Here is a 25661-nt window from a genome sequence, read left to right as displayed (position 1 = left end):
TAAGATTTGGGAAATGATTTAGAGACTAAAATTAAGTGAGTAATACATGATACGTTTCGAATTCATTATAATAACTAAGAAAACTAATATAGTTGCATGTGATTTCAGTTATGGCGCCACTTTTTGGTGCTTGATGTTTGGCCAGTGATGAATTTCCCTAAAAGATAGTCGTAGTGAGGCAGAAGCATTTGGTCCTAGCAACCCAATTGCAGGCAGTTTGTTAATGCGGGATTCAAACTACGTATACAATCAAAAGTGGTTGACCCACCTTGATGGACCTAATCTCTGTGCATCTTCAACAAATTCCGTAATCAAGCTGCGATATCGTTTTTATATATGTTGCACTATTAGGGACGGCTATGCACGTCCCAAAGGGTTTTCTTAGCCATCTTATGGTGTATAGTGAAGATTCTCCTACTCATTCATTTTCAACAATTGTATTAGAAGCACGAAGCTGATAAAATGATAAGAAGTTACAGTCGATTTTGTCGAAAAATCATTCAATGTATCAACTTAAGATGACATTTCTTAAGTCATTTTATTGTACATAACCGAAAGAGGGGCCCAAGAAAAGATAGGCAGACAAGCTCCATGCTCCATTTCAGCGTTGCATCACAATTCTGGGAAAGAAAAAGAGCAGAACCAAATGAAAAGTCTGATAATGGTGCACACTAATGGATGACGTTATATGGTGATATGAAGAGAGAACCAGGCGAGCTCTTTGCTTCTTTCTTTTGGTCAAACACTAAGTAACCTATGAGAAAACAAGTAGATAACTTTGGGGCATGAATTGTAACTTTGATTGGTTGCGAAGCCATGCTTCCTTCTGGCACGTAATGCATATATGCATTATATATGTGCAGCACAAATTCATCATAAATATGCTAGATCATTGCTAGATTATTCAAGCAATAAATAAAAGCCACAAGCCTATATGGAAAGAATAAAAGATGACCCTTTGCCTATATTTCAGCAAATCTATGTTATCCTTAAGTTGTTCCGTCAAAAACAGAATCCAATTGCACCTCTACATAAGCCTTCTAGTAACACATCACCCATCTGCAATGTTCATTAAATTCCACAAAGAACCTTAATGATAGGCAAAATCATCAGACAATTCTTTCATTGTTTATCACTCACCACCACTAGTTCTGGAATTCATACCCCTAGAACTTCAACTACATATACTCTCTTAAATCTTATTTTGCTACTCGTGAAGATTACTTATGAATGGGATTGCCTTTTAGTCCATGTATGCTAGTGCAAGTTTTGATTGCTAGAGTCAGGGTCGTGACTGATCCCAACACAAGCATGGATTAGAAGACCATGTTAGGACCAGCAGTTCAACTCCCCCAAACAGCCATCCAGATAACTTTTCCAATTGAATGTGCATAGACATCAAGTGAACAAGCTTTATTGTCTGTATTCCATGAAGTTGTAGATATATAGGTCCATGCATGTATGTCGTAGAAGTGTTTTGATAAGTAGATAAACCTAAAGATTCTTTTACGAGAAAATCAATTTGGGATGTATCATATTGCCTTTATTATGCAATATTAGTATTCTTTAAAAGAAGTATAATCTAATATCATAGAGACTCAATGACAGTGTTATTTGCAAAAGACTGCTACACACTTCACATGCAACAGTAACATCACTAGATGGAATAAATAATTACCTAATGATGATCATCATGGCCTTCCCAAGGATGCCTCCAACCCTGAGAGCATGAAATACTTCAGAAAATCTTTCGACCACGCTACTTCAAGGTAAAAAACAACAATTTGAAACAGAAGAAATTGCCACAATATAGATGATGAAAAGCATTGTAACTCACCAACACCACAGGACCATCTTGCTTTGCCCTATAGAGAATCCAAAACCTGAAAATACAACATATTAACAGCATAACTCAAAAAACAATTAACTTATGCAGACAGGCACGCATCAACAGATGCTTGGAAGCTACAACCAAAGGAATACTATTTCTAAATAAAACATTACTTACAAGAATATCAAGTAAAGAATGGCATATAGTATCAAAAGTATAGATTTGGGAACAACTTGCTATCTCTGAATCTCTAGGCCTTTCTATCTTACGGCATTGTGAGTGACGATCAGATGCTTGAGCTTCCATTTACACGACTTCATATGAAATAAGAATGCATCGGCCTTATCATGTTTTAAAACATTGGATAGTCTATGTGTATTCTATACGCAGAATACTCTCTGGGATCAGGATGTCCATCTCAAATGCAACATGTGCTGTTTTATGGGAAGCTTTAAAATTGAAAAGACATAAATAAGAAGCAATAATTACTACTTCTAAGCACAACGTTTTCATCTCAGTTCAAAGAAGCCTCAATCACCACACCAAAACTAATTTTACTACAATAATACATCACACCACAGAGAAGGAAAAGGAAAGGAAATAAAAACAGGAAGAAGAAAAAAAAGGCATAGCAAATATGAAAAACAAGAAGCATATATCATTATGCACTATAAACATCAGAGTCATCAGTATTTTAGATTGATTCAGTCAACTAGCAACGCCCAACTAATTAAAGTCATCCAAAAACAACCAGCCAATTCTCGTACATGAATTCACCAAAGTGTTGGCTGCAGGTATTCACAATTAGCATTCATCTTAAACTTCAGTACAAGCAAAGGCTCACGACCCACATCCTAAGCAGCCCATTCTCCAGTTCCTCAAGAATAACATCATATAAACAATCCTGTCCCATTGCCATCTCCCAAAGTTTGAATTGCTTTAGGACATTGATAGATCGCATAGATCCATACAGTGGATTATAACATAATTTAGCTAAACTTTGAAATCTATAATCAGCTTCGGAATACCCAGCCAACTTGATTTAAGCCCCCTCCCCAAAAAAAACCATCTATTATTAGAACATTAAAAAAAAAATTCCCACGAGAAAAGCTTCAATTAGCAAAACAATCATTCAGTAAAACAAAATAAAACCAAACGAAAAAGGATAAACAAAATTTACAGCGGGAATCAGTTTGAATTCACGATGCATACGGATCTAACATGGTCCGAATCAATCAAATAAATAAATAGGTAATCATGTCTCTACATTTAAGTGTATTTTGTATGCATATATATAAGCATTTTGTTACCACATGACGGCACAGAGGCCTTTGCCAGTGACTGTGTGCCAGCGCTTAGGCTGATGCAAAGTTACGCCTTTGTACGTCACGCCATCGCCATGGCCGTGTCCTCCTCCCATTTTGCTTCTCTCTTTCTCAGCTGTAAATTGGATTTCCTAGGTTTGAACTAATGAAAAGAAGTAAGCCGATTTGGGGAGGAAGAAATAAACGTCAAAATGGGAATTCCGCAACCCCCTCAGGTTTGGAGAAATCCTAATTAAACCCCCGAACTCTTCACTTTTTATAATTCGAACCTTTTAATAGACATATTGGGATAATAAAAAATTCATATTTAATAGACAACTTTACCACCTTAGCTAGTTGGGGTTGAAGGTGGGTCGACGACTTGACGTAGTCCAGGCCCAATTCAAGTTGGGCTTAAAATGAGTGATAAGGCCCAAATAAAGATAGGACTGGGCTGAGCATGTTCCTCGATCTTTTAAGGCTGCCAACTCGACACGTGTATAAAATTAAAAACAGTAATGTTTATGTATTTTATCATAATTATATATTTTTAAATGGTAATTATCAAATTATATATGGATTGGCAACTTTAAATACATAGATGATGCTTCTTTTTTTCTTCTGTTTCGGCCTCCAGCTAGAAGGACATTTTAGTAATACCATATAGAAATAAACCACATATCACTTTTGCTTTGCAATAGTAGATACACAATATTTATATATAAATCCACGTTTCTCTAATTAGATTTCTATTTTCAATTTGTCATTTTATTCATAATTAAATCATCTAATTTTATGCATAACTTTTTGTTACTCAATGCGGGCCAGTACTGAGAAACCCAGGGAAGTATAAAAACGAGTAGGGGTGATAAAAATAATTCAAACCAATCAAATTATTTTTTATAATTATTTTTTAACTCATAATTTTAAATTTAGAATAAAATCACACCAGTCTATTGATTTGGTTTTAATTTAGAGCTTTCAAAAACCGCACCGCAACACAAAATATATAATTAATTTTTTGAATTATATATATAATAATTTGATAAACTAATTTATTTTTTAGAATATTTTCATATTCAAATTATATAAGCCCAAAATTCATGTATTATCAAAAATTCATATTACAAAGCTCATTTTTGTAAAATATATATTTGCACATTATACAAAATAAATATGTTTAATTATTTAAATCAATTCAAATTTTAAGCTCATTCGATGATTCCCCCCATTTTTCATTCATTTTTTTCCTTCCACAATCCCCCCCCCCCCCCCGCCCTTTTTCTCTTCTCTCTTACCGCCTTCTATCTCTATTATGTCCTTTTATCTTTTATCTTTGTTTTCTCTCAATAAAATGTATTGATAATGATTTTGTCCTTCTAAGAATCAAGCTCTTCTGCAACCTTAACAGACATATACTAATAATTTTGAAAGGAATCTTCATTAAATTTAAATTTGTATGAATGATTAAATGTATTTTAATTTTTTAACTTTTTGCTAACATTAAATACTAATAAGTGTCACGATTGTAAAGATTCTTTGTGCTATATACTAACAGTTAATTTGTGCTTATGCACCTAGTACTAATTATCAAATATTGATCATGGATGCAATTGAATTTGATTTGCTTTCTCAATAATATATTTAACATGTACATAACAAACCCTTGACTTTTGTTAAATTACTATGTTTTTATATTTTAATCTACTTAAAATTATAAAGAGAGTTTGTAGCCTATGATGCATCATATTCTTTCTTGATTGTTACATACAAACATTTGTTTCTTTTTTTTGTTAGTCTCAGCGTCTTATTTTTGTATAAGTATTAAAACATCCAAAGGTCCAAAACCGCGCAAAACTGCACCTTTGATTTTGGTTTAAAAGTAGCAATTTAAACAATTATTTTATAAAATCACCAATAACAATTCAATTTGAAATAGCTTCAAAAAAAAAAAAAAAAAATCAAAACCGCACAGCGGGCACCACTAAATAAAATCGCTTTTCAGTTTTCAATAATAACAAGAATATAGATAATTTAGGAAAGAAGAAACCTACAGAGGTAACCAACCGAGATTAGAGGCGACTAACCCGTCAGCCCAATCAATACATTGTAGAACTACATTAACCATCCTTCCTGTTGGATGGAGCAAGAATCACACCACTTAGATTCTTTAATCAGCTAGCAATAAGTACATTTACATGAAAGGAAAGACTGACCAGAAGCAATGGTCAAGAATTCTCACAATCTACATCAAAAAGTTGCTCCTTGTGAAAAATTTTCAAATCTACATAGATAGAGGAAGAAGCATCCTTCGCTTTTTCTTCCGAGCCAGCTTTACTTTCTTAGTAATTTTCATGCATAAAAGCATTAGTAGTGTAATGCATAACAAAATAATAGCGAGCCTCAAATGCCTAAAATACAATGAGACAGCTGAGAAAACAACGAAAGCTAAGACGACAAGTTCCCATATTACAAAGATCGCAACGTCAACTCTGCAACCAGAAACGGGACAATTATATATCAGAAGCTATTGTTGTGAAGATTCTTATGAGGATGCGGAAACGCAATTATATCGAATAACAGTTAGATCATAAATGGCGCAAGTGAAAACAAAACCTTAAAACATAACATGGACTGTGAGGGGGGTGAAAGGAAAGCAGTAAAATCCCTTGATTAGTGAAAATGTCAAAATGGACGCCTCAAGAAGTTTAAACACTAACAACCTATCTCATGAATATAACAAGAAAAGCAATTAAGAACCTATTCTGGATACAAGTAGAAGACATTTCCAAGAAATCACAGGGTCGACCAATTAGTATTTCAAAACAAGAGTACTAATTCAATGATTCTATCAACCTTTTTTACCAATCTTACTGTGAACTAGTTCCATGCACGAAATGCAATTCATCTAGGATGATGATGCCTCTCAAAGTGTATTATGAGTCCATCAGCTTCCAGGAAATAGCCAACAGCTACTTATCATTATGGTAAATTTTCACAAAAGGAAACTCATAACCTTGACTTCACAGAAAATTGACTTGACCAACTTACTATCAGTACTTTAACCTCAATTATCCCTTCAAATGTAAAGTGCCCGATCAGATTCTACATCTGGAAGACAGGAAAGGAGAAGACCATGACCAGTACAATCTAATAGGAAGCTATCTATATAGTGGGTTCTGAAGCTACCAGTTTCACTTGAAAAGTAAAGGCCAAATGGACACAAATTGGGAGAAGAGAATAGCCACAAAGAGGTACCTAATTTCGTGCAATGACTTCACACTATGACGGGAGACGACATATGTGACCTCCTATTTGCGAATCTGAATCAACTTACAGAATATAGAAATTTGACAGTCATGCTCACCCTAGTATCCTTGATAAATGTACTATTAAATTGATAATCTGAATCCCTGCGACAAGTAGCTAGCTGCAAACCAAATTTCATTTTGTCAATGCAGATTCAAATGTCTTCTTATATATAATAAACACTTTAGCTGACTTGCAGTTACAGTTTCACCAATTGATCTTATTTTTTCTTATTTATTCCATGATAACTGTTTTAGACTTGGTCAATGGCCACTCTGTATAGATCTGTTTAGTAAATGATAGAGTTCTCGATGCTGCAGTGGGTCATTTTTAGAGAATGCAAATGAGGTAGTTTAACATAACCAAAGATTTGATGTTGAAGATCAATACCCTATATGTTTTCTATTATCTTTTTTCCTTTACGAGGTTAACAGCAAACCCTTCTCTTATAGATTCACTCGTGAAATGAGTCATCTAAATGCTGATGTGATTGGCGTAGTAAATGTTGTTCAGTTCATGAGAATCAGCACCTCGGGACCAGGAAAGGCAAAGGAGTGTTAATGTTCAAAATTGTAGCTCTAAAAATACAATATCATATCAATCCAAATCATATATGATCCCATAAAAAAAAATTATTATTTCAGCACTTAATGATCCATCCATAATACTCAGCAAATCATACTACAAGTCCAGAATGCCCGCTTATTCAACATTTATGGAACCTTTTCACCATTAACACTTGCACATGTCAAACTGTAAAGTCAGATATCTTAAACACAATCTATTAAAACCAAAATTCAGATAAGATGGTATGAATTCGAAATCCTGGAATACCAATTGTCTACACAAATTTCCACCAGAACAAAAAGTCCCCATCACGCAAAACCCATGATAACCTAATTGTAGAAACAACATCCAGGAAGCGCATGATGTTACTAACCAAATTACTTAAAGCATAAAAGTCTACAAACAATATAAGTAAATGAAACGACCTCAAAGAGACCGCGTAAGCATACAACCATAAAACAAACAGGGGGAAAAAACGAAAAAAATAAAATAAAAAGGGGTTTAACAATTTAAAAAAGAGAACAAAGTACCTAGACGAGCTGAGATTGACGGAGGTGGAGGAGAAAAACGAAAGGGAAGCCCAATCGTGTTTAGATCGAATCTGATACTCTCTCAGCTGCTCCGCCAAATTCGATCGGGTTATCATCCTCTTATCTCCGCCCCAAGCGCCGTCGCACGCGGTTTCCTTCTCCTCTTCCTCTTGGCTCCCCTCTCTATACACAGAATTCAATATCTCCCACCGAACTCGATTCTCTGTACGGATGGAGAGCGGCAGCTGCTCAGAAACCGACCACCGCGACGGCGAATTTCAGCTGACGATCGGATAAAAAAAGGGGGAAATGAAGGAGAAGCTACAGCAGCGTTCATTTAATTGATGATTTTTCGTATATTATAATTTTCGAATCCTTGTAATTTCAGGTACTGTACGAAATTACCCCTCGTTAAATAGACAGCTAAGCAACATTAGAGGAGGCTTAGTACAAAAATCCTAAAATTGATTTATTAAGCTAAATTTGGTTTTAAAATATTGGCACAGATAGAGGTAGGTAGTGATGATGACCCGATATGCCTGGTATGGATCCGGGTCCGAGACCCATCAGGTTTTGGGTTGGATCGGGGCATTAATTACTGAATTGGGTTTTGTTAGGTCTAGACTCTCTTACCACCGGATCCATGCCCAAACTATTTGCCACAATGGAAATACAGGCCCATTTGCCAATTTTCAATGCTTTTGTTTAGTTCTTTGAGGTCAAGGAGAAATAAGTCACCTTGAATCTTGTATTTTTAAATTTTTTTTTCACAGTATTGATGAGTGATTAAATACACATTAATAATTTTAATCAATATATGTAATTAAAAATAATATAAAATCCTATGATATATATTTAATGATGGCTATAGCAATTATATTTAAATTCAAATCAATACATTTAAAGGAGTCAACACAATTTTATCGAATAGCATTTTCAAACTCGTTAATCCACAGCCCATTAGCAGATTAAAGGACCATTAGCCTAACCAATTTAGTCTTTGTGGCTGTGTGGATGAGGTCAGTATTTAGTTCAATTTCAATATGAGTAAGCCTAAAATTTATCTATCTCAATCTCTACACTAATATTATTTGCAGCCAGGTACTTGAAAGTCTTGGTATTATTATTATTTTTTTTTTTGAGAAAAATGATATTATTTGTTATATGAGTGGGGCCCGCCGACAGAGAAGTGGAAGCTTAAAAAATAAGGGTTATGAAGCTGAATGCCAACTCCTAACCATGGGTATCCAAAAAAGAAGGTCCTGCACCGTCAAACCGACACTTGTCCAAAGCGGGGCCCCGTCCGTGTCAATGTATTGATGGAAGGAGGTCCAGGCTTACCGCGCACTTCTGCAAGAATCTCGAGAAAACTCATCGAATTCTCCAGCCACGCTTAGCCAATCAATGCCGACGTGCTGGGTCCATAGGTATGGTTACCGCCCACGTGATGTACCATGATTGGCCCCCTGCTTCCGTCTCCCAGCTGCTTGCTTTCTCCACTTTCTTGTTTTAATTGCTATTTGCCCCTGTAGCGTTTATTTTTAATTGTCAATTTATTCTGAATGACATTTGGAGATCTCTCCAATAATTTCATTTTTCTTGGTGTTGAATTTACATAAATTGTATTTTTTTTATTCAAAAACTTTTACTCGAGTTAAATTGATTTATAATCAAACTACGCGTGCTAAAAGTTATACCAATCACGTAGTAATTTTTTTTAAAAATACTTAAGATACAATTATTTTTATTTATTGATTCACAAATATTTAAATAGTCACGATATTATTAAAAAGAATCTAAATAACTTAATATATTTTCTTGAAAATTAAAAATAAATATTCAATACAATGTTGTAAGAATATAATCTCTATAAACACATCACGACAGAGACAGCTAGAATGTGAGGTAAGTGTTCTATGACATCAAAACCAAGTGTAAAAATGCAATACTTGAACTTACCAGAATTGATAAAAATAAATATAAAACTTGTATTAAATCATAATAAATTAACAGTTATTATGTTTTACTTTTATTCTTTTTTAGAAAAAAACAACCACTCACTGACACACAAGTTTAATTACCAGCCGAAAGTTTGTCATCAAAAACTATATAAGAAATCTCTGTATACCTAAAATATGAATGCTAATAAAGTAAGAAATCGACGGGTCGGCGTCGGTTACAAATGGGAGCAGCTGATTGGCTTTCTACAGCTTCGGTAATATTATTTCAAAATTTTAATTTACTTCAATTTGATTAGATATAGACTAATTATATATAATAAATATAATATATTTTAGACGTATGCACAATTTAAGACAAATAATGATATTTAATATTTTTCATGTGTATGCACAATTTAAGAAGAATAATTGTGTATTGATTATATCGCAATGGCTATGTAATTAATTTAATTAAAATGAATAGAATAAAAATTTGTGTAGTATTATATCTTAGTCGCGTCGTTTCCGCGTTGCCTTCCTATATAAATCCCCGCCACTTCCGCTTTCCAACCACTTATACGTACCATCATTTCCAAGCTTGGAATTCTCCAGCAAATACAGCAAGTTTCTCCATCCACTGTGTTTCAATTCAGAGTCTTTTCCGTCCTTCTATTAGTCGACAAGGAGACTGAAATCATGGCTGACGAGGCGCAGTACCACCACCACGACGAGAACAAGAGTGGCGAGCCATGCGACTCCTCCTCACCGGCGGTGGAGGCCACTGATCGCGGACTGTTCGATTTCGGGGGGAAGAAAGAGGAGGAGAAGAAATGTGAGGAGGCGGCGATTGCCTCTGAGTTTGAGGAGAAAGTTCAGGTGTGCGAGGAACACAATAAGGAGGAAGAGAAGAAGAAGCATGAGAGCCTGCTCCAGAAGCTTCACCGATCGAGCAGCTCCAGCAGCTCTGTAAGTTTGATTTTTCTTCATTGATTCATCTAATGTGTTTGTGTATTTTCATGTGCTGATTGTGTTTTCTACTGTCGTGATTGATATGATTTGCAGTCGAGTGATGAGGAAGAAGTAGAGGAAGGTGGAGAGAAGAAGAAGAAGAAGAAGGGTTTGAAGGAGAAGATCAAGGAAAAGGTGTCCGGAGAAAAGAAGGAAGAAGATCACAAGTGTGACGAAACACCAACTCATCAAGAACCTGAAGAGAAGAAAGGGCTTCTGGACAAGATAAAGGAGAAGCTTCCCGGCGGCAAGAAGGAAGAGGAAGTGGAGGCGCCACCTCCAACGCCGGCGGCCCCCGAGTACACCACCTCAGCTGAGGGGAAGGAGAAGAAAGGCTTCTTGGAAAAGATCAAGGAGAAAATCCCAGGGTACCACTCAAAGAGCGATGAAGAGAAGGAGGAAGCTGCGAGTGCGTGCCACTAAGAAAGAAAATTCATGTTTGGTTTTCGTTTAAACAATAATAATGATATAGTTGTGATTTGGAGTGTCGATGATGATGGTTATGGTATTGTGTGGGTGGCTTGTTAATAGTGTTGTTATGCTCTATATATGAGCTTTATTTATGTCTGAAGTTGAAGTTTGTTAAGGGATTTCCAGTTTCATCATTGTACCATAGTCCTAGAATGTGTCCATATATATATATATATATTGTTTGTTTTAATACAAGGATCGATATATTGTTCCTTCGTTTTGTGTAAGGCCTTACAAGCTAGTTTTCTCAGGTTTTATTTACTTTATTTCTACTTAATCTTGTGAAGACGTCGACAAGTGGGTGTTGTGGGAAACTAACATAATTATTTATGACCACTTATCTCTACCTGCTTTTTAAATAATTGAAGACACCGAATTCTTTGTCTTAATCTGTTTGATTTCACGTACTATGTACATGCAATGGAGTAGCTGGGCGTGCACTGCTTGGAATTAGCCAGGACGAAAGCACGCTGTGTTACGGCTCTAAACTGAATTTGCATTTTTAAGAATAAGAATCTATAGAGAAGATGGGGGAGTTGAATTATGAATTTACTTCTTTCTCAATTTCATCGTATCATGATTGTTTCTTTTTATAATTGATTTTTTCTTTTCATACGGCCACCATTAATAACTTAAAAATAAAATGAAATTTCAATTATTTAGCCTTGATTCCAATTTTGAGAATTTGAGGAGGGGATATTCTTTGGGCTGAATTCAAAAGGGGTCCAAGTAGTGGATCCATGATCCAAACAATGAGATCCAATATCTAAAATAGTGTAGGGCCCGACCCATTAACAATTTTCATCCAAATTAATTAATTAAAGAATGGTTTTATCAAAATCTTCAGATTTGTATCAGTTAAACTGCGTTTCTTCTATTCTCCTTTTCCCTGCCTTAAAATCGCTGTCCCGGAAATAGCAATTTCAGTTTCAAACAACACGACAGCTAGCTATTCGCACAGGTGGGAGTTTTCACAAGAGAATCGCTGTGTGATCATATACTCAGGACGAATGTGATTCATATTCTGATTGCATTTTACGCCTGGCAGATTCTGTTTTTCGTTTTGTTGCTCCAGCTTCTGCAAATCGGACCTCTTTTTAGCTCGCGATTATTCTCTCATTTGATCCCGACGTCGCCGACGTAGGAGTTTCACCTATTTTATATTGCATTCATTTTGATGGAAATCCTGTGGGAGTTTTATGTTTGTTGTACATTATGATCAGTGAATGTTTGCATGTGGATGATTTATTGCGTTTGTTTGGTTATGTTTTTTGTGTCGCCAATGCGGAAGTTGTAACATTAGTGTAGAATCCGAGTTTTGTCTTATGTCCTATTCTTAAACTTTCAAATGCTTATCCTTTCTTGTTTTTCTGAATGGCTTCCATGATTTTATGTTATGCCATTGAGCGCTTGAATCTGGTGTTTCCTCGTGGTTTGATTGTATCAGTTATGTTATGTCATGTTAAGGCAGTTCTGTGTGTTGGCTGCCATGTGGATTTGTTAATTTATCGGTTTTGAGGCAATGATATGGATTACATGAAGTTGTTAGCAAATTCTGAGTTTTCTTTATTAATTGGTCTTCTGTAGTTTACCTGTTATTTGAACAGGGTTCCTCTTTCTTCATGCATATTTATTTTTAAAAATTAATGCCTTTGTGGTTTCTATTATGTTTGTTGGTTATGCATGCAAATAGCATGGGGAAACGAAGAAGGCTGAGTGAAGAAGAAGATGGGTATAGTCGTGTGCTTTTCATTATCAATTGGCATGTGACAAAGAAGTTACCGATGATCCCAAATTTTCCAATGTCACAATATAAAAAAGTGATCTTTACTAAGATCTTTGAGCATAGGATCCCTGCCTCTCATCCCCAGGCAGTGTGGAATACGGAGGACAGGAACACTGAACACAAAACCTGGCACCCAAACCACATTTCCAGCAGTATGTTTCACACTTAATCCACAGGATAGTCCATGACTTGATGATGGGTGCTAGGGTCGTCCCCTCGTGATGGATTTTCTATACATACATTATATTAATGTTGTCTAGTAGCTAATTTGTGCAGTCTCCCTTAATCTGTTTATTGCACATGTTTCTGCAGTCCTAGATCTTGGTCCTGGGGTTTTTGGCAGAAAGACAGCTCTGTGTTCCTTTCAATTGTGTAGAGATATCTTCCCTTTGTCTCATATTGCCTGCTTCCTGCTTCTCTCTTTTGGTCAGACAAAGTTTTATCTTTAGACAGTCAAGTAAATGTCCACCCATAAATACCAAGTCCATAAGCATACTTTTAAAATTTCACTCATTCTAAAATCTAGTTATAGAGATGGATTATGAGGTCTCATGTTTATTATCACATCAAACACCCTCAAGATCTAACTTAAAATATATATTTGCCATGCCATGTATTCTGCCTGGTATTCACTTTTTTGCCCCTTCTACTTTTCATTCACATTGATGATTGTTGTGTTAATTGTTTTTTTTTTTTTATTATGATGTTTATTTTGTTTAGATATTTATTGCCTCTGAAGTTGCATGGCGAATCTGCAGTCCAGTGAGGGTCCAAGTGCGAGTGATGTGTCTGATCAAAGTTCCGAGTCAACTCTTCAGCTGAATATCAAGACCCTGGATTCCAGGATTTTCAGCTTCTATGTTGATAAGAATGTAAACCTTTGATATCTGGTCGTAATTTTGTAGCTAAAATAAGTCAAAATGTGCAATACGTGTATTCCAAAATGTCGTGTTTCTGATAAATTTTCTAAGGCTGAAATTGCATTTGGGTTGAACCAGAGTCTAGTAATCTGTAGGTCTCTGCATATTTGGATGGGAAGGGTAAAGGGCTTTATTGATAAAGGATATCGTTACCTTTTATTTTCATTTATTTACAGAGGAATGAATTCAGGAGCATGACTGCATGAGTTCTTACTTCAGAGACAACTTTAATTGTGATTTTGAGTTAGCTGTAAAGTACTTCAGAATACTAAGAGCATCATCACTGTCTGACTTGCACCAAATTTAGCTGCATTGACCTATAAAACACTTTAGAATACTAATTATCAGCATTCCCCAATTTGCCCATTTCAGATTGTGATCTCTGCATTCAAGGAGAAAATAGCTAGTGAAATTGGTGTTCCCGTCGGGCAGCAGCGTCTCATTTTCAGGGGCAAGGTCTTGAAAGATGATCACCTTCTTTCTGAATATAGTATCCTACCAATTATAAGCATACATTCTGTACACATATTTTTTGCATATTTATGTGCAGAGCAATGTAAAAAGCATTGTTTATGGAGCCTTGGCTTCTTAAATTCAATATAGGATATGGAGGAGGGTATATGACTTGTTCTTGGGAATTATTTATATGTGCGCTCTTCAGATATTTGAGATTAAACATTTTCATTTTTCAACTGAATAAAATATTCGTCTGTTATTACTGTTGTCTATTCTGATTAAGCTGCTTGTTATCCCTTGCAAATTCCTTTTTCTTTCAGTAATTTTCCTGTGACAAATGTAATAATAAATTTTTGTTTGTACATTTTGGTCTTCTTTGTTCGGTACTTTTGTTTTTGCGCAATTTAGTTATTACACTCAATAATCTTTACTGTGTCTACCTTAACAAAATAACATATGTGGAAAATGGGGACACATTACATTTAGTTGAAAGGCAGCAATCTCCTGGCTCCAACAGCGGAGAAGCTACTTCAAGTGATGGTAACAGAGGTAGTATGATGACTTGCATTTTAACTCTAGCTTTTACTACATGGTTTGATCTAGTTCAAATGTTCTCTCCTTTCCATATTTATTTCCTTTTTGGTGGTATACAGGACAGGATTCCAATGCTGGTGGCCCACACAATCAGATTGGGCAAATCGCCCCCAGTGTAGCATTAGGGGCCTTAAATGTTGGAGATGCAGGGGAGGCTGTTATACCGGATCTAAGTCGGGTGTGTTTGTCTAGTTATCCTAGTGTTTTTATGTTCATTTGATTGTTGAACGTTTAAACTAGTATCTGCAACAGCAATTCACTAATTTGCACTGTTTAGGTCATTGGGGCAGTACTGAACTCAATAAGCATAGCCAACATGCCAGGAGGCATGCACCCTCGTCTTCTGGTAGTGTCTCTTTTCTATTCTTAAATGAGCTAGGACTATCTTTCTTTCAGCTATTGTGAATCTTTACTATATGCTTAGCTATGTCTCCCTAGCCATTGCACACTCTCCCATGTAAAAAAAAAAAGCATCTGTACCATGATTAGTAACTTTGGTAATATCCCTTTCTATTTACTCTTATGGGCAGACCATCCTAGTAGAGTTGGCATTGTCTTTTCTTTTGGGTTTTCTAAAATTATGGGCTTGAGAACAGTCAATCTTCTCGTGTTCAGATTTCTCATGGAAATGAAACAGAAGGGTCACAGGTAAATGCTGGCAGTCAAAGTCACCGTGAAAATCAATCTGTCCCCTGGCAAGCCTTACATGGTCAATCTGCATCCTATCCTGTGCAAACCACAAATGGATCAGCAATTTCCATCCCATCGTTGGACATGGTAGATAAATATACTTTTCTAACATTGCTTCAAATTTAACTTTTAATCTTAGCTAATGTCTTAATTTTGCCCATAAGCAGCCAATTCCTGATTCGCTGAACACGATTTCCGACTTTATGAACCGAATGCAATTGGCATTTCCACAAAATGGTAATAAAATTAGTCCTCTCAAGTTTTGTTGTTGTGACATATCTATCACCAAGTGCTAGTGGTGGTGCAGCCACCAGTGAATTGCCTACAAATTCAGGTGGTTATCCGACTGTCGAGGCTCTAACCTGTGTTCTGCAACACGCGCAGCGTCTTCTTCATGACCATGCCATTCCAGCATTATGTGTAAGCACCACTCTAGGGAGATTGTTCGCCTCTTCTTGTTTTACTTTTAATTCTGTAATCTCTATCCATATAGCTTTGTTGTGCTACTTTAGTTTCTAATTCCATTTATTATCTGCCACAATTTTGTAGCGCACTGCAGGTCGTTTAGAGCAAGAGGGAGGTTCAAGTGATCCTGCTGTAAGGGGCCAAGTTCAAACAGAAGCTGTGCAATTAGGTGTTGCAATGCAACATTTAGGTGCACTTCTGCTAGAGTTGGGGAGGACAACTTTGACTCTACGCTTGGGACAATCTCCTGTAGGTCCTTGTCCATGACTTCAGCAGCTGGCCATTTTTTTATGCAAGTCATTTGACATCTTCTGATGCCTGTGCAGGGTGAGTCTTTTGTGAACGCTGGGCCTGCTGTTTATATATCTTCATCAGGGCCTAATCCAATTATGGTTCAGGTTTGCAATTCAGTCTTGTTTATTATAGCTGTTGAAATGTTGTTCATTAATCTCAAATTCCTACTATGAGTGTTCTTTCTTGTAATCATTCTGGAGTCATACTCGGATAACAGGGCTTTCCTTAAGTTGGAGTACAGTTTAAGTTGGACTCCTTCAGGTTCGGTAAAATGCAAATCTATATTTTCTCTGAAGTTTTCTGCACCCTGAGATCTCGCTGTTGGCAAATGTTGATCTGTGATAGAAATGTTTACTGTCTTCTATTGTGATACTTTGTCATTTTCCATGATGGATTTTGTGAGCGACATACTGTTCTGCTTCATTTGCAGCCTTTTCCTCTTCAAACTAGCTCTCTTTTTGGTGGTTCATCTAGTGTCGAGCTGAATCCTGTGGCTATCAGTCCAGTGGGTGTTGGTAATGTTCCAAGAAATGTAAATATTCATATTCATACTGGTAAGCCGTATTTAAGAATGCATGTCTTGTTTGGTTCTGTCTAGTTGTATGGTTCTCTCTCTAAATGGAATTCTACTTCGAACAGGGGCATCACTTGCGTCTATTGTTTCAACAGCGGGCAACAGGGCACCAAATGTAGAAGAAGTGCAAGGAGCACGAGTTGGTGGAACTGAATCTGGTGAGTCTGGTCAAGCATGATTTGCGTTGGGGATTAATGTCATTGTTATTGCTTTTCCAACATGACATGCCATAGTTTCAATTGCTGGTTCTTTACAACCTATTGCTGGTGTTTCTCAGGCATCTGAAATAATTCTATTTCGTCAATTTTAGGTGAAATCGGTGCCCCACTTAGAAGTCTAGCCACTAACTGGCAGAATGAAGGCCATGCAGAGTCAGGTATGCACATGGTGATGCATTGTTGTGTGTAATGTATTTTATGTTTTATATTTAAGGGCTTTTATTCCATCATCGCCCATCAGAGTGTTCAGCCAACCAAGAGCAACTTGGCCGCAGTAGAGGAGATGATACAAGAAGTCACCAGAGGAGTTTGTCCAGCAGCAGGATTGGTGAAAGTGAAACCAGTCAAACTTTACCTCATGTCACTATCATGGATGATCAGAAGGTGAAGACGGTAACAATTTGATTGGACTGCTTAAAATTCTAGACGTTGGACTCACTGACCTTGAACTGCCAGGCACAAACTGAACCTTCTATCAGGTCTAAGAGCGATCCTTATAGCAGGCCAATTACATCTAAGCATGTTGAAAGCCTCGAGGGGCTGTCAAGATCCAATCAAGGTAATGATAATCTAGATGGATCTTCAGGCATCCCTCTTGGGTTGGGACTGGGAGGCCTTCAGCCTAAGGTAAGATGTTGCTTTTATATTCCCTATTTTGATATTGTTTTTTGTATGTGTCTTGGAAACAGATTGCTAAACAGTTGTAACATCTTAATCTCAGCATAGCATAGCTGGTTTAGAACTCTCTGCATTTTATAAAAGGTGGTTTCCTTCCATCATCATGCATAACTTTTCAGTTGTGATGCATTTGTTGCTTTGCTGAATGATTTTACATGAAACTTTTGCATGTTCAAGCAAGGCAACAGCCGACTCTTACTAGTTACTAGCTACTCATGGTCATCAATCATGGCAGTCAAACTATTACAAGCATCTATGAACACTGAGGCGCCATTCATATTCTCTCATTATCACTTACATAGTGTTTGTGTACATATGCATGATAGAGTCAAGATAGGCAGCCTAGAGCACAAGCCAAGAATAGTGATGCTGCAAGTTCTAGCACTCAGAAGCAGAAACCTGGATCAGTTGGAAAACAGGTTTTGCAATCTCGGGCATCACTTTCAACAAGGGGAGATGCAAATCCTCCATATTTGGGACGACCTTCAGACATTGCCCGAGGAGCCACCGGGAGTGCTCCTACAGCAAAGCGAAATGCTTATGGCCATGATGATGTATCAGATGCAATGTCTCAATTTCTGCATAATCCTTCCCTGGATGATCTATTGGCTGGGGTTTCACAGCAAACTGGGGTTGGTTCCCCAGACATGTTGAGAAATATGTTGCAACAATTTACTCAAAATCCTGCAATGAGGGGTACGGTGAATCAGCTTGCTCAGCAGATTGACAGCCACGACCTCGGAAGCATGTTTTCAGGTTTGGACAATAGCGGCCAGGGTGGGGGTGTTGATCTGTCTAGAATGATGCAACAAATGATGCCCATAGTCTCCCAAGCTTTAGGAGATATATCATCTGTTTCTCAATTAAATCCTTCTTCAGGACCAGCGTTCCCAGGAAGTAGTTCAAGAAGAAATTCAAGAACAACTAATGACCACCCTCAGGTTTGTGTCAAACAAATGGAAGATGTTTTGAATCGGTTCATGTACTTGTTTCACACGCTTGAAATGAAAATTTGCTTATCTGTGCAAACTCGACTAATGTGAAGGATCTATTTTAGCTTCATCATGACTAAATTGATTTGAAACTGCCTAACTTTTCAACCATTAGTGAAGAATCAATAGTGAGGATGATTTTCCGCAAGAGAGAATTTGTTCGCCTATATAATTCCACTTTCCACTAGTTCAGTCAAAGCCTCTTGAAATTATTAAAATCGACATCGCAACCCGTCTATGTTGCTCTATAAGTTTGTTCCTGAAATGTACACTATGTTCAAGATATTGGTATGTTCATGTTGCTTCTGCTGATTATGTTCTTCATATTTCTATTTGGGAAAAAGTACTGTTCTTACTATCTATTTGCACAAAGAGAATATAAATTTTTCTTTCTATGTTTGAAATGCTTTTGTCCTTATCCAGCAGATTGATCTTCGTCAAGTGGTTCAGAGGCTTGAAGACCAATGCTCATCTGAGGAGATCTTTTGCTCTCTGGTTGACAGGGCAGCCCAACTTTCTTGTGGTGGTCGTGCGGATGAACGCATTGTAAACCAATTGTGCAGTGGCCAGCTGTCAGAGGTGAACATCCTGTCTTTCTATATTTTCTGCTCATGGCTTATTATGGAACCATGAATTTTCAATGCGGTCTTCTTCTTGGTGATTTCCAGGAGTTCATGGAGATGCTCCATCATGATATATCCCAGAGACTTCATGCTGAAATGGGATCCTAGGAGCAGTGTCCTTCCTGTAGCTTGACTTACAATATGTTTTTGTTTACTTCAAGTGGTCCAGTTAGCAGTACCACCGTTTTGTTTCACCCTTGCAATAGGCCTGTACATGGGTAAGTAATATCCTACCCATAGGCCATACCCTGACTAACAGGGTAGGATGTTATGAAAAGCAGACGGCCTTAAACTATTTCATGAGGTAGGATTTAAACATCAATAATTCCAACAGATTACAATCAAATATTAATGCACGATGTAGCTCATTCTTGGATTAGACTTCCCAAGTTCTTGCTGATGAAGTCTGTTTTCAAACTATATGGGCTTCAATTTCCTTTTGCTTTATGTATGCTTCCCTTTCTAGTGAATTATTTGCGCACCCCCCACACAATATAACTTCTAATACTATTATAAATATAAAAAATATTATTTTTTTAATTTAACTATTATTCATTGATAGCGACCACTCTAACTAAAATATAATTCCTCGAGAATCGTGTTTTCACCTGATAAGTTATTGCGGATAAAATTGTCAATCTCATGCCTTCTAAAAACATCGACTACATCAATGTAATACATTACTAGATATGATATAGAAGTTATTAGAACCGATCAAATCAGAGATTTTTATATGATCTCATAACTTAAAAGAAAAAAAAATTTTGAATACTCATAAAAATCACCGGAGCAGCCAATGACTTCTCGTGCTCAGATATGGTTTCTTCCTTTTTCTTCTTCTTTGGCTATTCTTTGAGAATAAGCGGTCTTACAACGACGGGCGAATTCGGCGAGGGGAGTTTGGAGGATTTCTCTATTGGAGTCGCGTTTTTCAAAAAAAAAAAAAGGATGTTTCTGTAGAAGTCGCGCCTTTGTAGTAGCACTTTTTTGTAGTACATATAAAAAGGATCGCGTACTGTGAGAGATTAATAACCAGGGTCTATTCTTCCACTCTATTTGTTCTTCCTTTTCTTCTTTCCCTCTCTCCACATAGTGTCTGTTTCAATCGGAAATCAACCCCACCCAAGGGCCAAGATTTTCAAGGAATAGAAGAAAACCAAACTGTAAGGGCGGTGAAATTCTCAAGTGTGTCGAAGGGGTTGGGTCGAGTTTCTAAAAATTGATCTGTTGATTGCATGCAAAATCCTTGTGGTTTTCAGCACTTCTTTTATTGAAGTTGTGCATGAAGATGCCACAATCGTTGGGCTTTGCATTTCTTATATTCCTCTCTTCTTGGAGTTTAAAGAGTGTATTTCTACGCAATTTCTTGTTTTCAATTTTCTTGAATTAGGGTTGGATTCTTGACATAATATAGGGAACAAGTGAATCTTGGTGCAGTACAATTTGATTACTGAACATGTGAACTCTTTTTGTGGCATGGTTTCTTGGTATGATTAGTTACCCGGTTCCTTTTGTTCTTTCTTGTATTTTTCTTTTTCTCATGTTTTCTTGAGGAGTTGATCGATTCTTTTTCCCTTTCTTGTTTTTTTTTCTTCTGTTTCTTGAGGACAACTTGAATCTTGGAAAATCCACTAAGGTAGTGCTTTTGCAGACAAGACTGTCGTGGTGTCCATTATGGTTGGATCTTCATGCATTCTGGAGGTTTGTGTTCCTAATTTTCCTTCCAATATTTTTGAATTTTTCTTGATGTAGATAAAAATGTTGCATGTTTATGAGGCATTTGGTATGAGTTATAATTTCTGGACGTCATTTTGTCAATTTGTTTGTGTAACTTCAATAGTTTTTGTCACTTTGTAGTTTTCAACACCTCTTATCTTGGAGTTTTGCATGAAGTTTCCCCATTGTTAGGCTTCGTATTGGTTATACTCCCTGGTTCTTGGCATTCAAAGAGGTATTATTTGAACCCAATCTGTTGTTTTCAATTTTGTTTTCTAGGGTTCGATTATCGATATAGTAGACTAGCAAATAAATGAATTTTGAAGAGAGTAAACATTAATTATTGTACATGTGAACTCTTTGTATTGCATGGTTTCGTGGTTTGATAAATTTATAGGTTCTCTTGTCTACTGGCTTGGTTTTTTTTCCCCTTTATGGTTTTTTTCACTTGTGGAGATACTATTACAGTGTTTCTGTCTACAAGACTATTGCTCTGTCCATTTTGGTTGATCTTTAAATCCTGTGTTCCAGAGGTTTTATTTCCATGAATTTATCTGTAATTTTTGTTTCAAGTGTGTTGAATTTTTCTAGATGCAGAGAGAAAAAAGCGACATGTTTTTGAAGATTTTGGTGCTAGACATCATTTTGGATATGATTTTTTTCATTGTCTATCTTATTTTAACTTCCAACTGTTTGTTCCTTTTAAAAAATGTTCATTGTCATTTTGCTGTTCAATTTTTCCATTTCACTTTCCTGTTTGTATGTTGGTGTCTTTCGCTGTTACTTTTCATCTTTGGTTAAAGAAATATTTACAACGACCAAATTGTTGTGAATTAAATATGCCATTGTTAGTGATTGTGGCTTTGTCACAAAAGTGCAGGACATATTTTACTACTTTCTATCCTTTTGGGAGGAATGAAGATGATGACAGTTTGATTGTATGCCAAGGTTACTAATATTCTTATCTTAATTATATTTTTCTCTTATTCTTAATGCTAAGCATATTCACCTGAATTCATAATACTTGACTCTTGCTCTTTATTGAAATTGATGGTATGGTTGGCTTGAATTTCTGATCCCCTGGATTGGGATAGGAAAGAAAGTTAAATTTCAGCAAATTATGACTGTTTTATGTATAATAGTTACATATCTACCTTTGCTATAGTATTATATTTACCTCTGTGATTATAATGGTACAGTGATTTTCTTTTTGTGTTAGAGGTTAGTGGTATTTTCTCAAATTATCTGAACTAGTTGTCCTTGGTTCATATGGACTTTAGTTCTGTTTAATTTGCGCTGTTGCTTATGTCTGCATCTTTCTTGGTTATAAACTATTTTTTGCTATGTCTCTTATGCCCCTGGATCTAGAAAGTTTCTTGTTTATGAAGTATCATTGTTATATTGGTTATGCCCTTTAATTGGAGTATTCTATGAGCTAAGGTTTAAGTCTTACCCAATGGTTATCTATGTTCTTTTCTCATATCCTAGTTTCTTTTACAATTCTGTCTTAATCCATATTATAGGATATGGAGGCAATATATGATTTTGTTTGTCCATAACACATATAGCATATAATTATAAAATGGTATCAATTTACTTGAGAAATCATTTTTCAGTTCTATGTATAACAGCCATTTTATTTTGATATATAGATAACAAGCACTTATGGTATCAAATTATTTAATTAGTGTAGGTGATCTATACTCGTTTGTTGGAAGATTGAGGGCCTGAGCCTGATTTTGGTTTGTCAATTTTGTGCGAACTAAAGTAATCTCAGATTCTTATGAATTGTGTGGAATTCAAAAGGGTTAAGTAGAAAATTTAAGCACTCAACTAAAACACACATTGGCTACTACTATAATGCATTTTGACACTATTTAGAGCCTAATGGCAACCGCCGTATCAATAGTTTCCTCTCGATTTGTTTTTCTATCTGAAAAGTGATCCATGTTCCTTTCCATTCTACTCTGTTAGTTCTTCTCCCACATTTGAAAATCAAAAAATGTTGAATCCATTGTGTTTACAATTTGTAAACTTCAAAACCTAAAGCCCTGCTGTGATTTCTGTGAAATGCCCTTGTTATCACTATTGTAATTTGGAAGAAACATGAATATGGATTTTTTATGTTGCTAAGAATCCAAAGGATGCATGTATAGTGTTGAATGCCAATATGAAGAACAGAACTTCATACTTTTTGAAGATTTACTTTTGGTTTATTCATTTTGTGGGGTTCTCTTCGTGGGCTTGCTTTAGAATTTTTTGATGTTGTTTATTTATCATTTTGTATGGATGTGCAGAAAAAATCATGTTGTCATGTTCTTGACATCTTCACTTTTGCAGGTATATCATAGAAAAATTTGTTAGAAATTCTTTACTATACAATTATAAACTATTTATTTGTGAACTTTGATAATGGAACATCATGCCAAATATAGGACGGTCGTCTACATGCTACTTCTATTTTCTTTTAATGAGATTTGATAACTCTTTGTTCAATATTATATAATTCTCAAATTTGAGGAATGATTTTCTAGGAACACAGATTTGACAAATAGATAATCTTAGACCTGGGAAATACTATGATTTTGTTTTCAGAAACTTATTAACAAATTTGTTTTTCTTATCAAATGCCTTCATTTCTAAAACATGTGCCTACCACAAGTATTTCACTTTTTTCTTTCTCTTCTAATTCAACAAGTTTTTCACTTGCACGTGCATTGAGTTGCTTATAAATTAATATTCTTTTCAACTATTTTCTTCTCAAATCATCCTTGTGGTGCACAATTTTTTTTTTAATCCAGATAGTAGCCTATGATGAATGTTTTTAGATAAATGCTTCAGAACTCCTAAAAAAGCCCAATTCATTTTTGTTTTGATAACAAAATGGTTTTTATAATTTTCAACAAAATAGTTTTTATAATTTTCAACAAAATAGTTTTTATAATTTTCTTCACCGGACCTTTTTCCCTATAAATTGATGAATTCCACGTGTTTTGATGATTGATTTAAATGTTTTTTAAGTTGTCGAGAGCACTTCTAAAAAGGTGTATATTAATTATGATATTTATCAATTCAAATGCTCATGTATTCAGGAAATAAATGAATCAAATTGGCATGTAGACAACCGTCAATATTTATCAATATTTTGGCATTTGATGTTTTATTAATGAAGTTCACAAATAAACTAAGTTGTGTTTTGTATAATAATGATTTCCCGACAAATTTTACTATGATACACTTGCAAAGTTCGGATGTGAATAACATGACAAAATATGGTGGTCTGCAAAATTTGTACAAAATTTTAGATATATGACATTGAAAAGTTGTAAAAAGCAAACCTTGAAACAGAACCCAACTCAATGAATAAATTGGGAATAAATCTGCAAAAAGGTGGAGAATTGTTCTCCAATTAGGCATTCTTTACTATTTTGCATCCATCGTATTCTTGGTGGCTTAAAAAATTTATATACTTGTTCTTTTCAAATTAAAATAGTGAGAATGTGGAGCTTTTATAGAAATTATAGTAGACTTTTGATTTTGAAGTGTACAAAAAAAGAACACAATGGTTTTTCAACATTTTGGATTTTCAAACATGGGAGAAGTTGACAGAGACGGAACGCATAGAATACTTTTTTAGATAGAGGAAGAGGAGAGAGAGAAATGGATCGATATGTAAGTTGCCATTTGGTTCTAAATCATGTCAAAGTACATTATTTTAGCCGGTGTGTTTAGTGGAGTGTTTAAATTTCTTACATAAGCCTTAGATGTCCCACACAACTCTTAGGAGGACGAGGTTATTTAAGTAAGCACACATGGCAAATCAATGACAGATTCAGAGTTCCTCAACCTTTAATTGACGAGTATAGACTGGTTGCATGGTTCTCATTCTTTTCCTGTTGTCTTTTTCAGGCTGACATTAAATTGAAGTTGAAGATGTCTCAACACAAGAGAAGAATTTTTCATTCTGTGAGACGAGTTGAAGGACGTATGCAGCCATCTAATGTTTAAGATACATTGTTGTAAAATAGAATACTTCGTTCAAGGGAGCTTTGGCCTCTCTATAAATTTGTATAGTTTGTTGTAAAATGAAATGAAAATTTTCTTCCCCCAGATGTTGCCTGATTTCATAAATTAGCCTTCGCAATCCAACTCATCGTATTTCAAACGCTGATAATCAAATATTAAAATTCAGAAGTTCTAAAAACATAATCTTTTAACTCATCACGAGCAAAATCAGAACAACTCTGTTTTCTTTAACCTCAAATCTGAACTTGAACAGCTTTTCTCACATCTTAGATGTATACAATTTCCAATTTTTTTGTGTATTATTTTAATTATTTAAACAATTTTTACTCTAAATGCCCTATAATTATATGGAATAGTTTAGAATTTTTTAAAAACTTTACAGTATAAAATTATTAAGATAAATTCAATAATTAAAAAATCCATTTAAATTTATCAATCCGAATTGAACATTACTAATGTGCATAAAATTATCATTAATTATATAATTGTTATTTGTAAAATAAGAGAAAAACTTTTGTGAACGATTACAAATTTAAATATAATAATATATATAATTCAATCCACTACAAAAAAAGTTAATATATATATGTATATAATTCAATCCACTACAAAAAAAGTTAATATATATATGTATATATAATACATATAAAAAAGATATAATTTGATAAT

The 25661-nt window shown here is 35.4% G+C and overlaps 4 protein-coding genes and 1 long non-coding RNA gene across 18 annotated transcripts; 3 read left to right on the top strand and 2 right to left on the bottom strand.

Annotated features, from left to right (window-relative positions):
* Positions 1–421: 421 nt before the first annotated feature.
* On the bottom strand, positions 422–3378 carry LOC105159383 (NADH dehydrogenase ubiquinone 1 beta subcomplex subunit). Its single transcript, XM_011076430.3, has 4 exons — positions 3142–3378; positions 1838–1883; positions 1679–1720; positions 422–620 (listed from the first exon to the last, which is right to left on the bottom strand). The coding sequence occupies exons 1-3, from the start codon at positions 3249–3251 to the stop codon at positions 1679–1681; spliced, it is 198 nt and encodes a 65-aa protein (XP_011074732.1). The 5' UTR covers positions 3252–3378; the 3' UTR covers positions 422–620.
* A 1742-nt stretch (positions 3379–5120) lies between these two features.
* Positions 5121–7910, bottom strand: LOC105159382 (uncharacterized). Its single transcript, XM_011076428.3, has 2 exons — positions 7542–7910; positions 5121–5627 (listed from the first exon to the last, which is right to left on the bottom strand). The coding sequence occupies exons 1-2, from the start codon at positions 7655–7657 to the stop codon at positions 5420–5422; spliced, it is 324 nt and encodes a 107-aa protein (XP_011074730.1). The 5' UTR covers positions 7658–7910; the 3' UTR covers positions 5121–5419.
* Positions 7911–10046: 2136 nt separating this feature from the next.
* ERD14 (Dehydrin family protein) lies at positions 10047–11175 on the top strand. Its single transcript, XM_011076427.3, has 2 exons — positions 10047–10447; positions 10544–11175. Exons 1-2 carry the CDS (start codon positions 10178–10180, stop codon positions 10910–10912), a joined length of 639 nt encoding a protein of 212 aa, XP_011074729.1. The 5' UTR covers positions 10047–10177; the 3' UTR covers positions 10913–11175.
* A 431-nt stretch (positions 11176–11606) lies between these two features.
* Positions 11607–19670, top strand: LOC105159588 (uncharacterized). Its single transcript, XM_088879255.1, has 20 exons — positions 11607–11921; positions 12009–12100; positions 13467–13618; positions 14039–14156; positions 14579–14671; positions 14776–14894; positions 14994–15062; positions 15332–15493; positions 15574–15665; positions 15697–15826; positions 15956–16120; positions 16198–16269; positions 16596–16719; positions 16805–16897; positions 17050–17115; positions 17199–17341; positions 17414–17584; positions 17962–18576; positions 19051–19206; positions 19296–19670. Exons 3-20 carry the CDS (start codon positions 13490–13492, stop codon positions 19356–19358), a joined length of 2580 nt encoding a protein of 859 aa, XP_088735381.1. The 5' UTR covers positions 11607–11921; positions 12009–12100; positions 13467–13489; the 3' UTR covers positions 19359–19670.
* A 147-nt stretch (positions 19671–19817) lies between these two features.
* Positions 19818–25076, top strand: LOC105159380 (uncharacterized). Of its 14 annotated transcripts, none has more exons than XR_016064995.1 (6): positions 20158–20413; positions 20510–20597; positions 20902–20951; positions 21108–21201; positions 21847–21914; positions 24876–25076. It is a non-coding gene; the product is annotated as an uncharacterized LOC105159380 (long non-coding RNA). The 14 variants fall into 14 exon arrangements; XR_016065003.1 differs by lacking the exon at positions 20510–20597 and adding an exon at positions 20665–20737 and having other exon boundaries at positions 20173–20413; XR_016064998.1 differs by lacking the exon at positions 20510–20597 and adding an exon at positions 20665–20737 and having other exon boundaries at positions 20259–20413; positions 20857–20951.
* Positions 25077–25661: the final 585 nt, after the last annotated feature.

The sequence above is a fragment of the Sesamum indicum genome, linkage group LG3 (genome assembly GCF_026168435.1).
Source record: "Sesamum indicum cultivar Baizhima isolate 11 linkage group LG3, ASM2616843v1, whole genome shotgun sequence".
In the NCBI taxonomy this organism is placed as follows: domain Eukaryota; kingdom Viridiplantae; phylum Streptophyta; class Magnoliopsida; order Lamiales; family Pedaliaceae; genus Sesamum; species Sesamum indicum.
This window is presented reverse-complemented; position numbering and strand designations above follow the sequence as displayed.

Excerpts from the sequence above, each read along its gene's own strand:
- ERD14 (XM_011076427.3), top strand. The coding sequence starts at position 10,178 with ATGGCTGACGAGGCGCAGTACCACCACCACGACGAGAACAAGAGTGGC. Across the intron at positions 10,448-10,543 it reads CGAGCAGCTCCAGCAGCTCT|TCGAGTGATGAGGAAGAAGT; the intron begins GTAAGTTTGATT and ends TATGATTTGCAG.
- LOC105159382 (XM_011076428.3), bottom strand. The coding sequence starts at position 7,657 with ATGATAACCCGATCGAATTTGGCGGAGCAGCTGAGAGAGTATCAGATT. Across the intron at positions 5,628-7,541 it reads GTCAATCTCAGCTCGTCTAG|AGTTGACGTTGCGATCTTTG; the intron begins GTACTTTGTTCT and ends TTCTGGTTGCAG.
- LOC105159383 (XM_011076430.3), bottom strand. The coding sequence starts at position 3,251 with ATGGGAGGAGGACACGGCCATGGCGATGGCGTGACGTACAAAGGCGTA. Across the intron at positions 1,884-3,141 it reads GGCCTCTGTGCCGTCATGTG|GTTTTGGATTCTCTATAGGG; the intron begins GTAACAAAATGC and ends TTGTATTTTCAG. Across the intron at positions 1,721-1,837 it reads AAGATGGTCCTGTGGTGTTG|GGTTGGAGGCATCCTTGGGA; the intron begins GTGAGTTACAAT and ends TCATGCTCTCAG.
- LOC105159588 (XM_088879255.1), top strand. The coding sequence starts at position 13,490 with ATGGCGAATCTGCAGTCCAGTGAGGGTCCAAGTGCGAGTGATGTGTCT. Across the intron at positions 15,666-15,696 it reads AATAAAATTAGTCCTCTCAA|TGCTAGTGGTGGTGCAGCCA; the intron begins GTTTTGTTGTTG and ends TCTATCACCAAG. Across the intron at positions 16,270-16,595 it reads CTAATCCAATTATGGTTCAG|CCTTTTCCTCTTCAAACTAG; the intron begins GTTTGCAATTCA and ends CTTCATTTGCAG.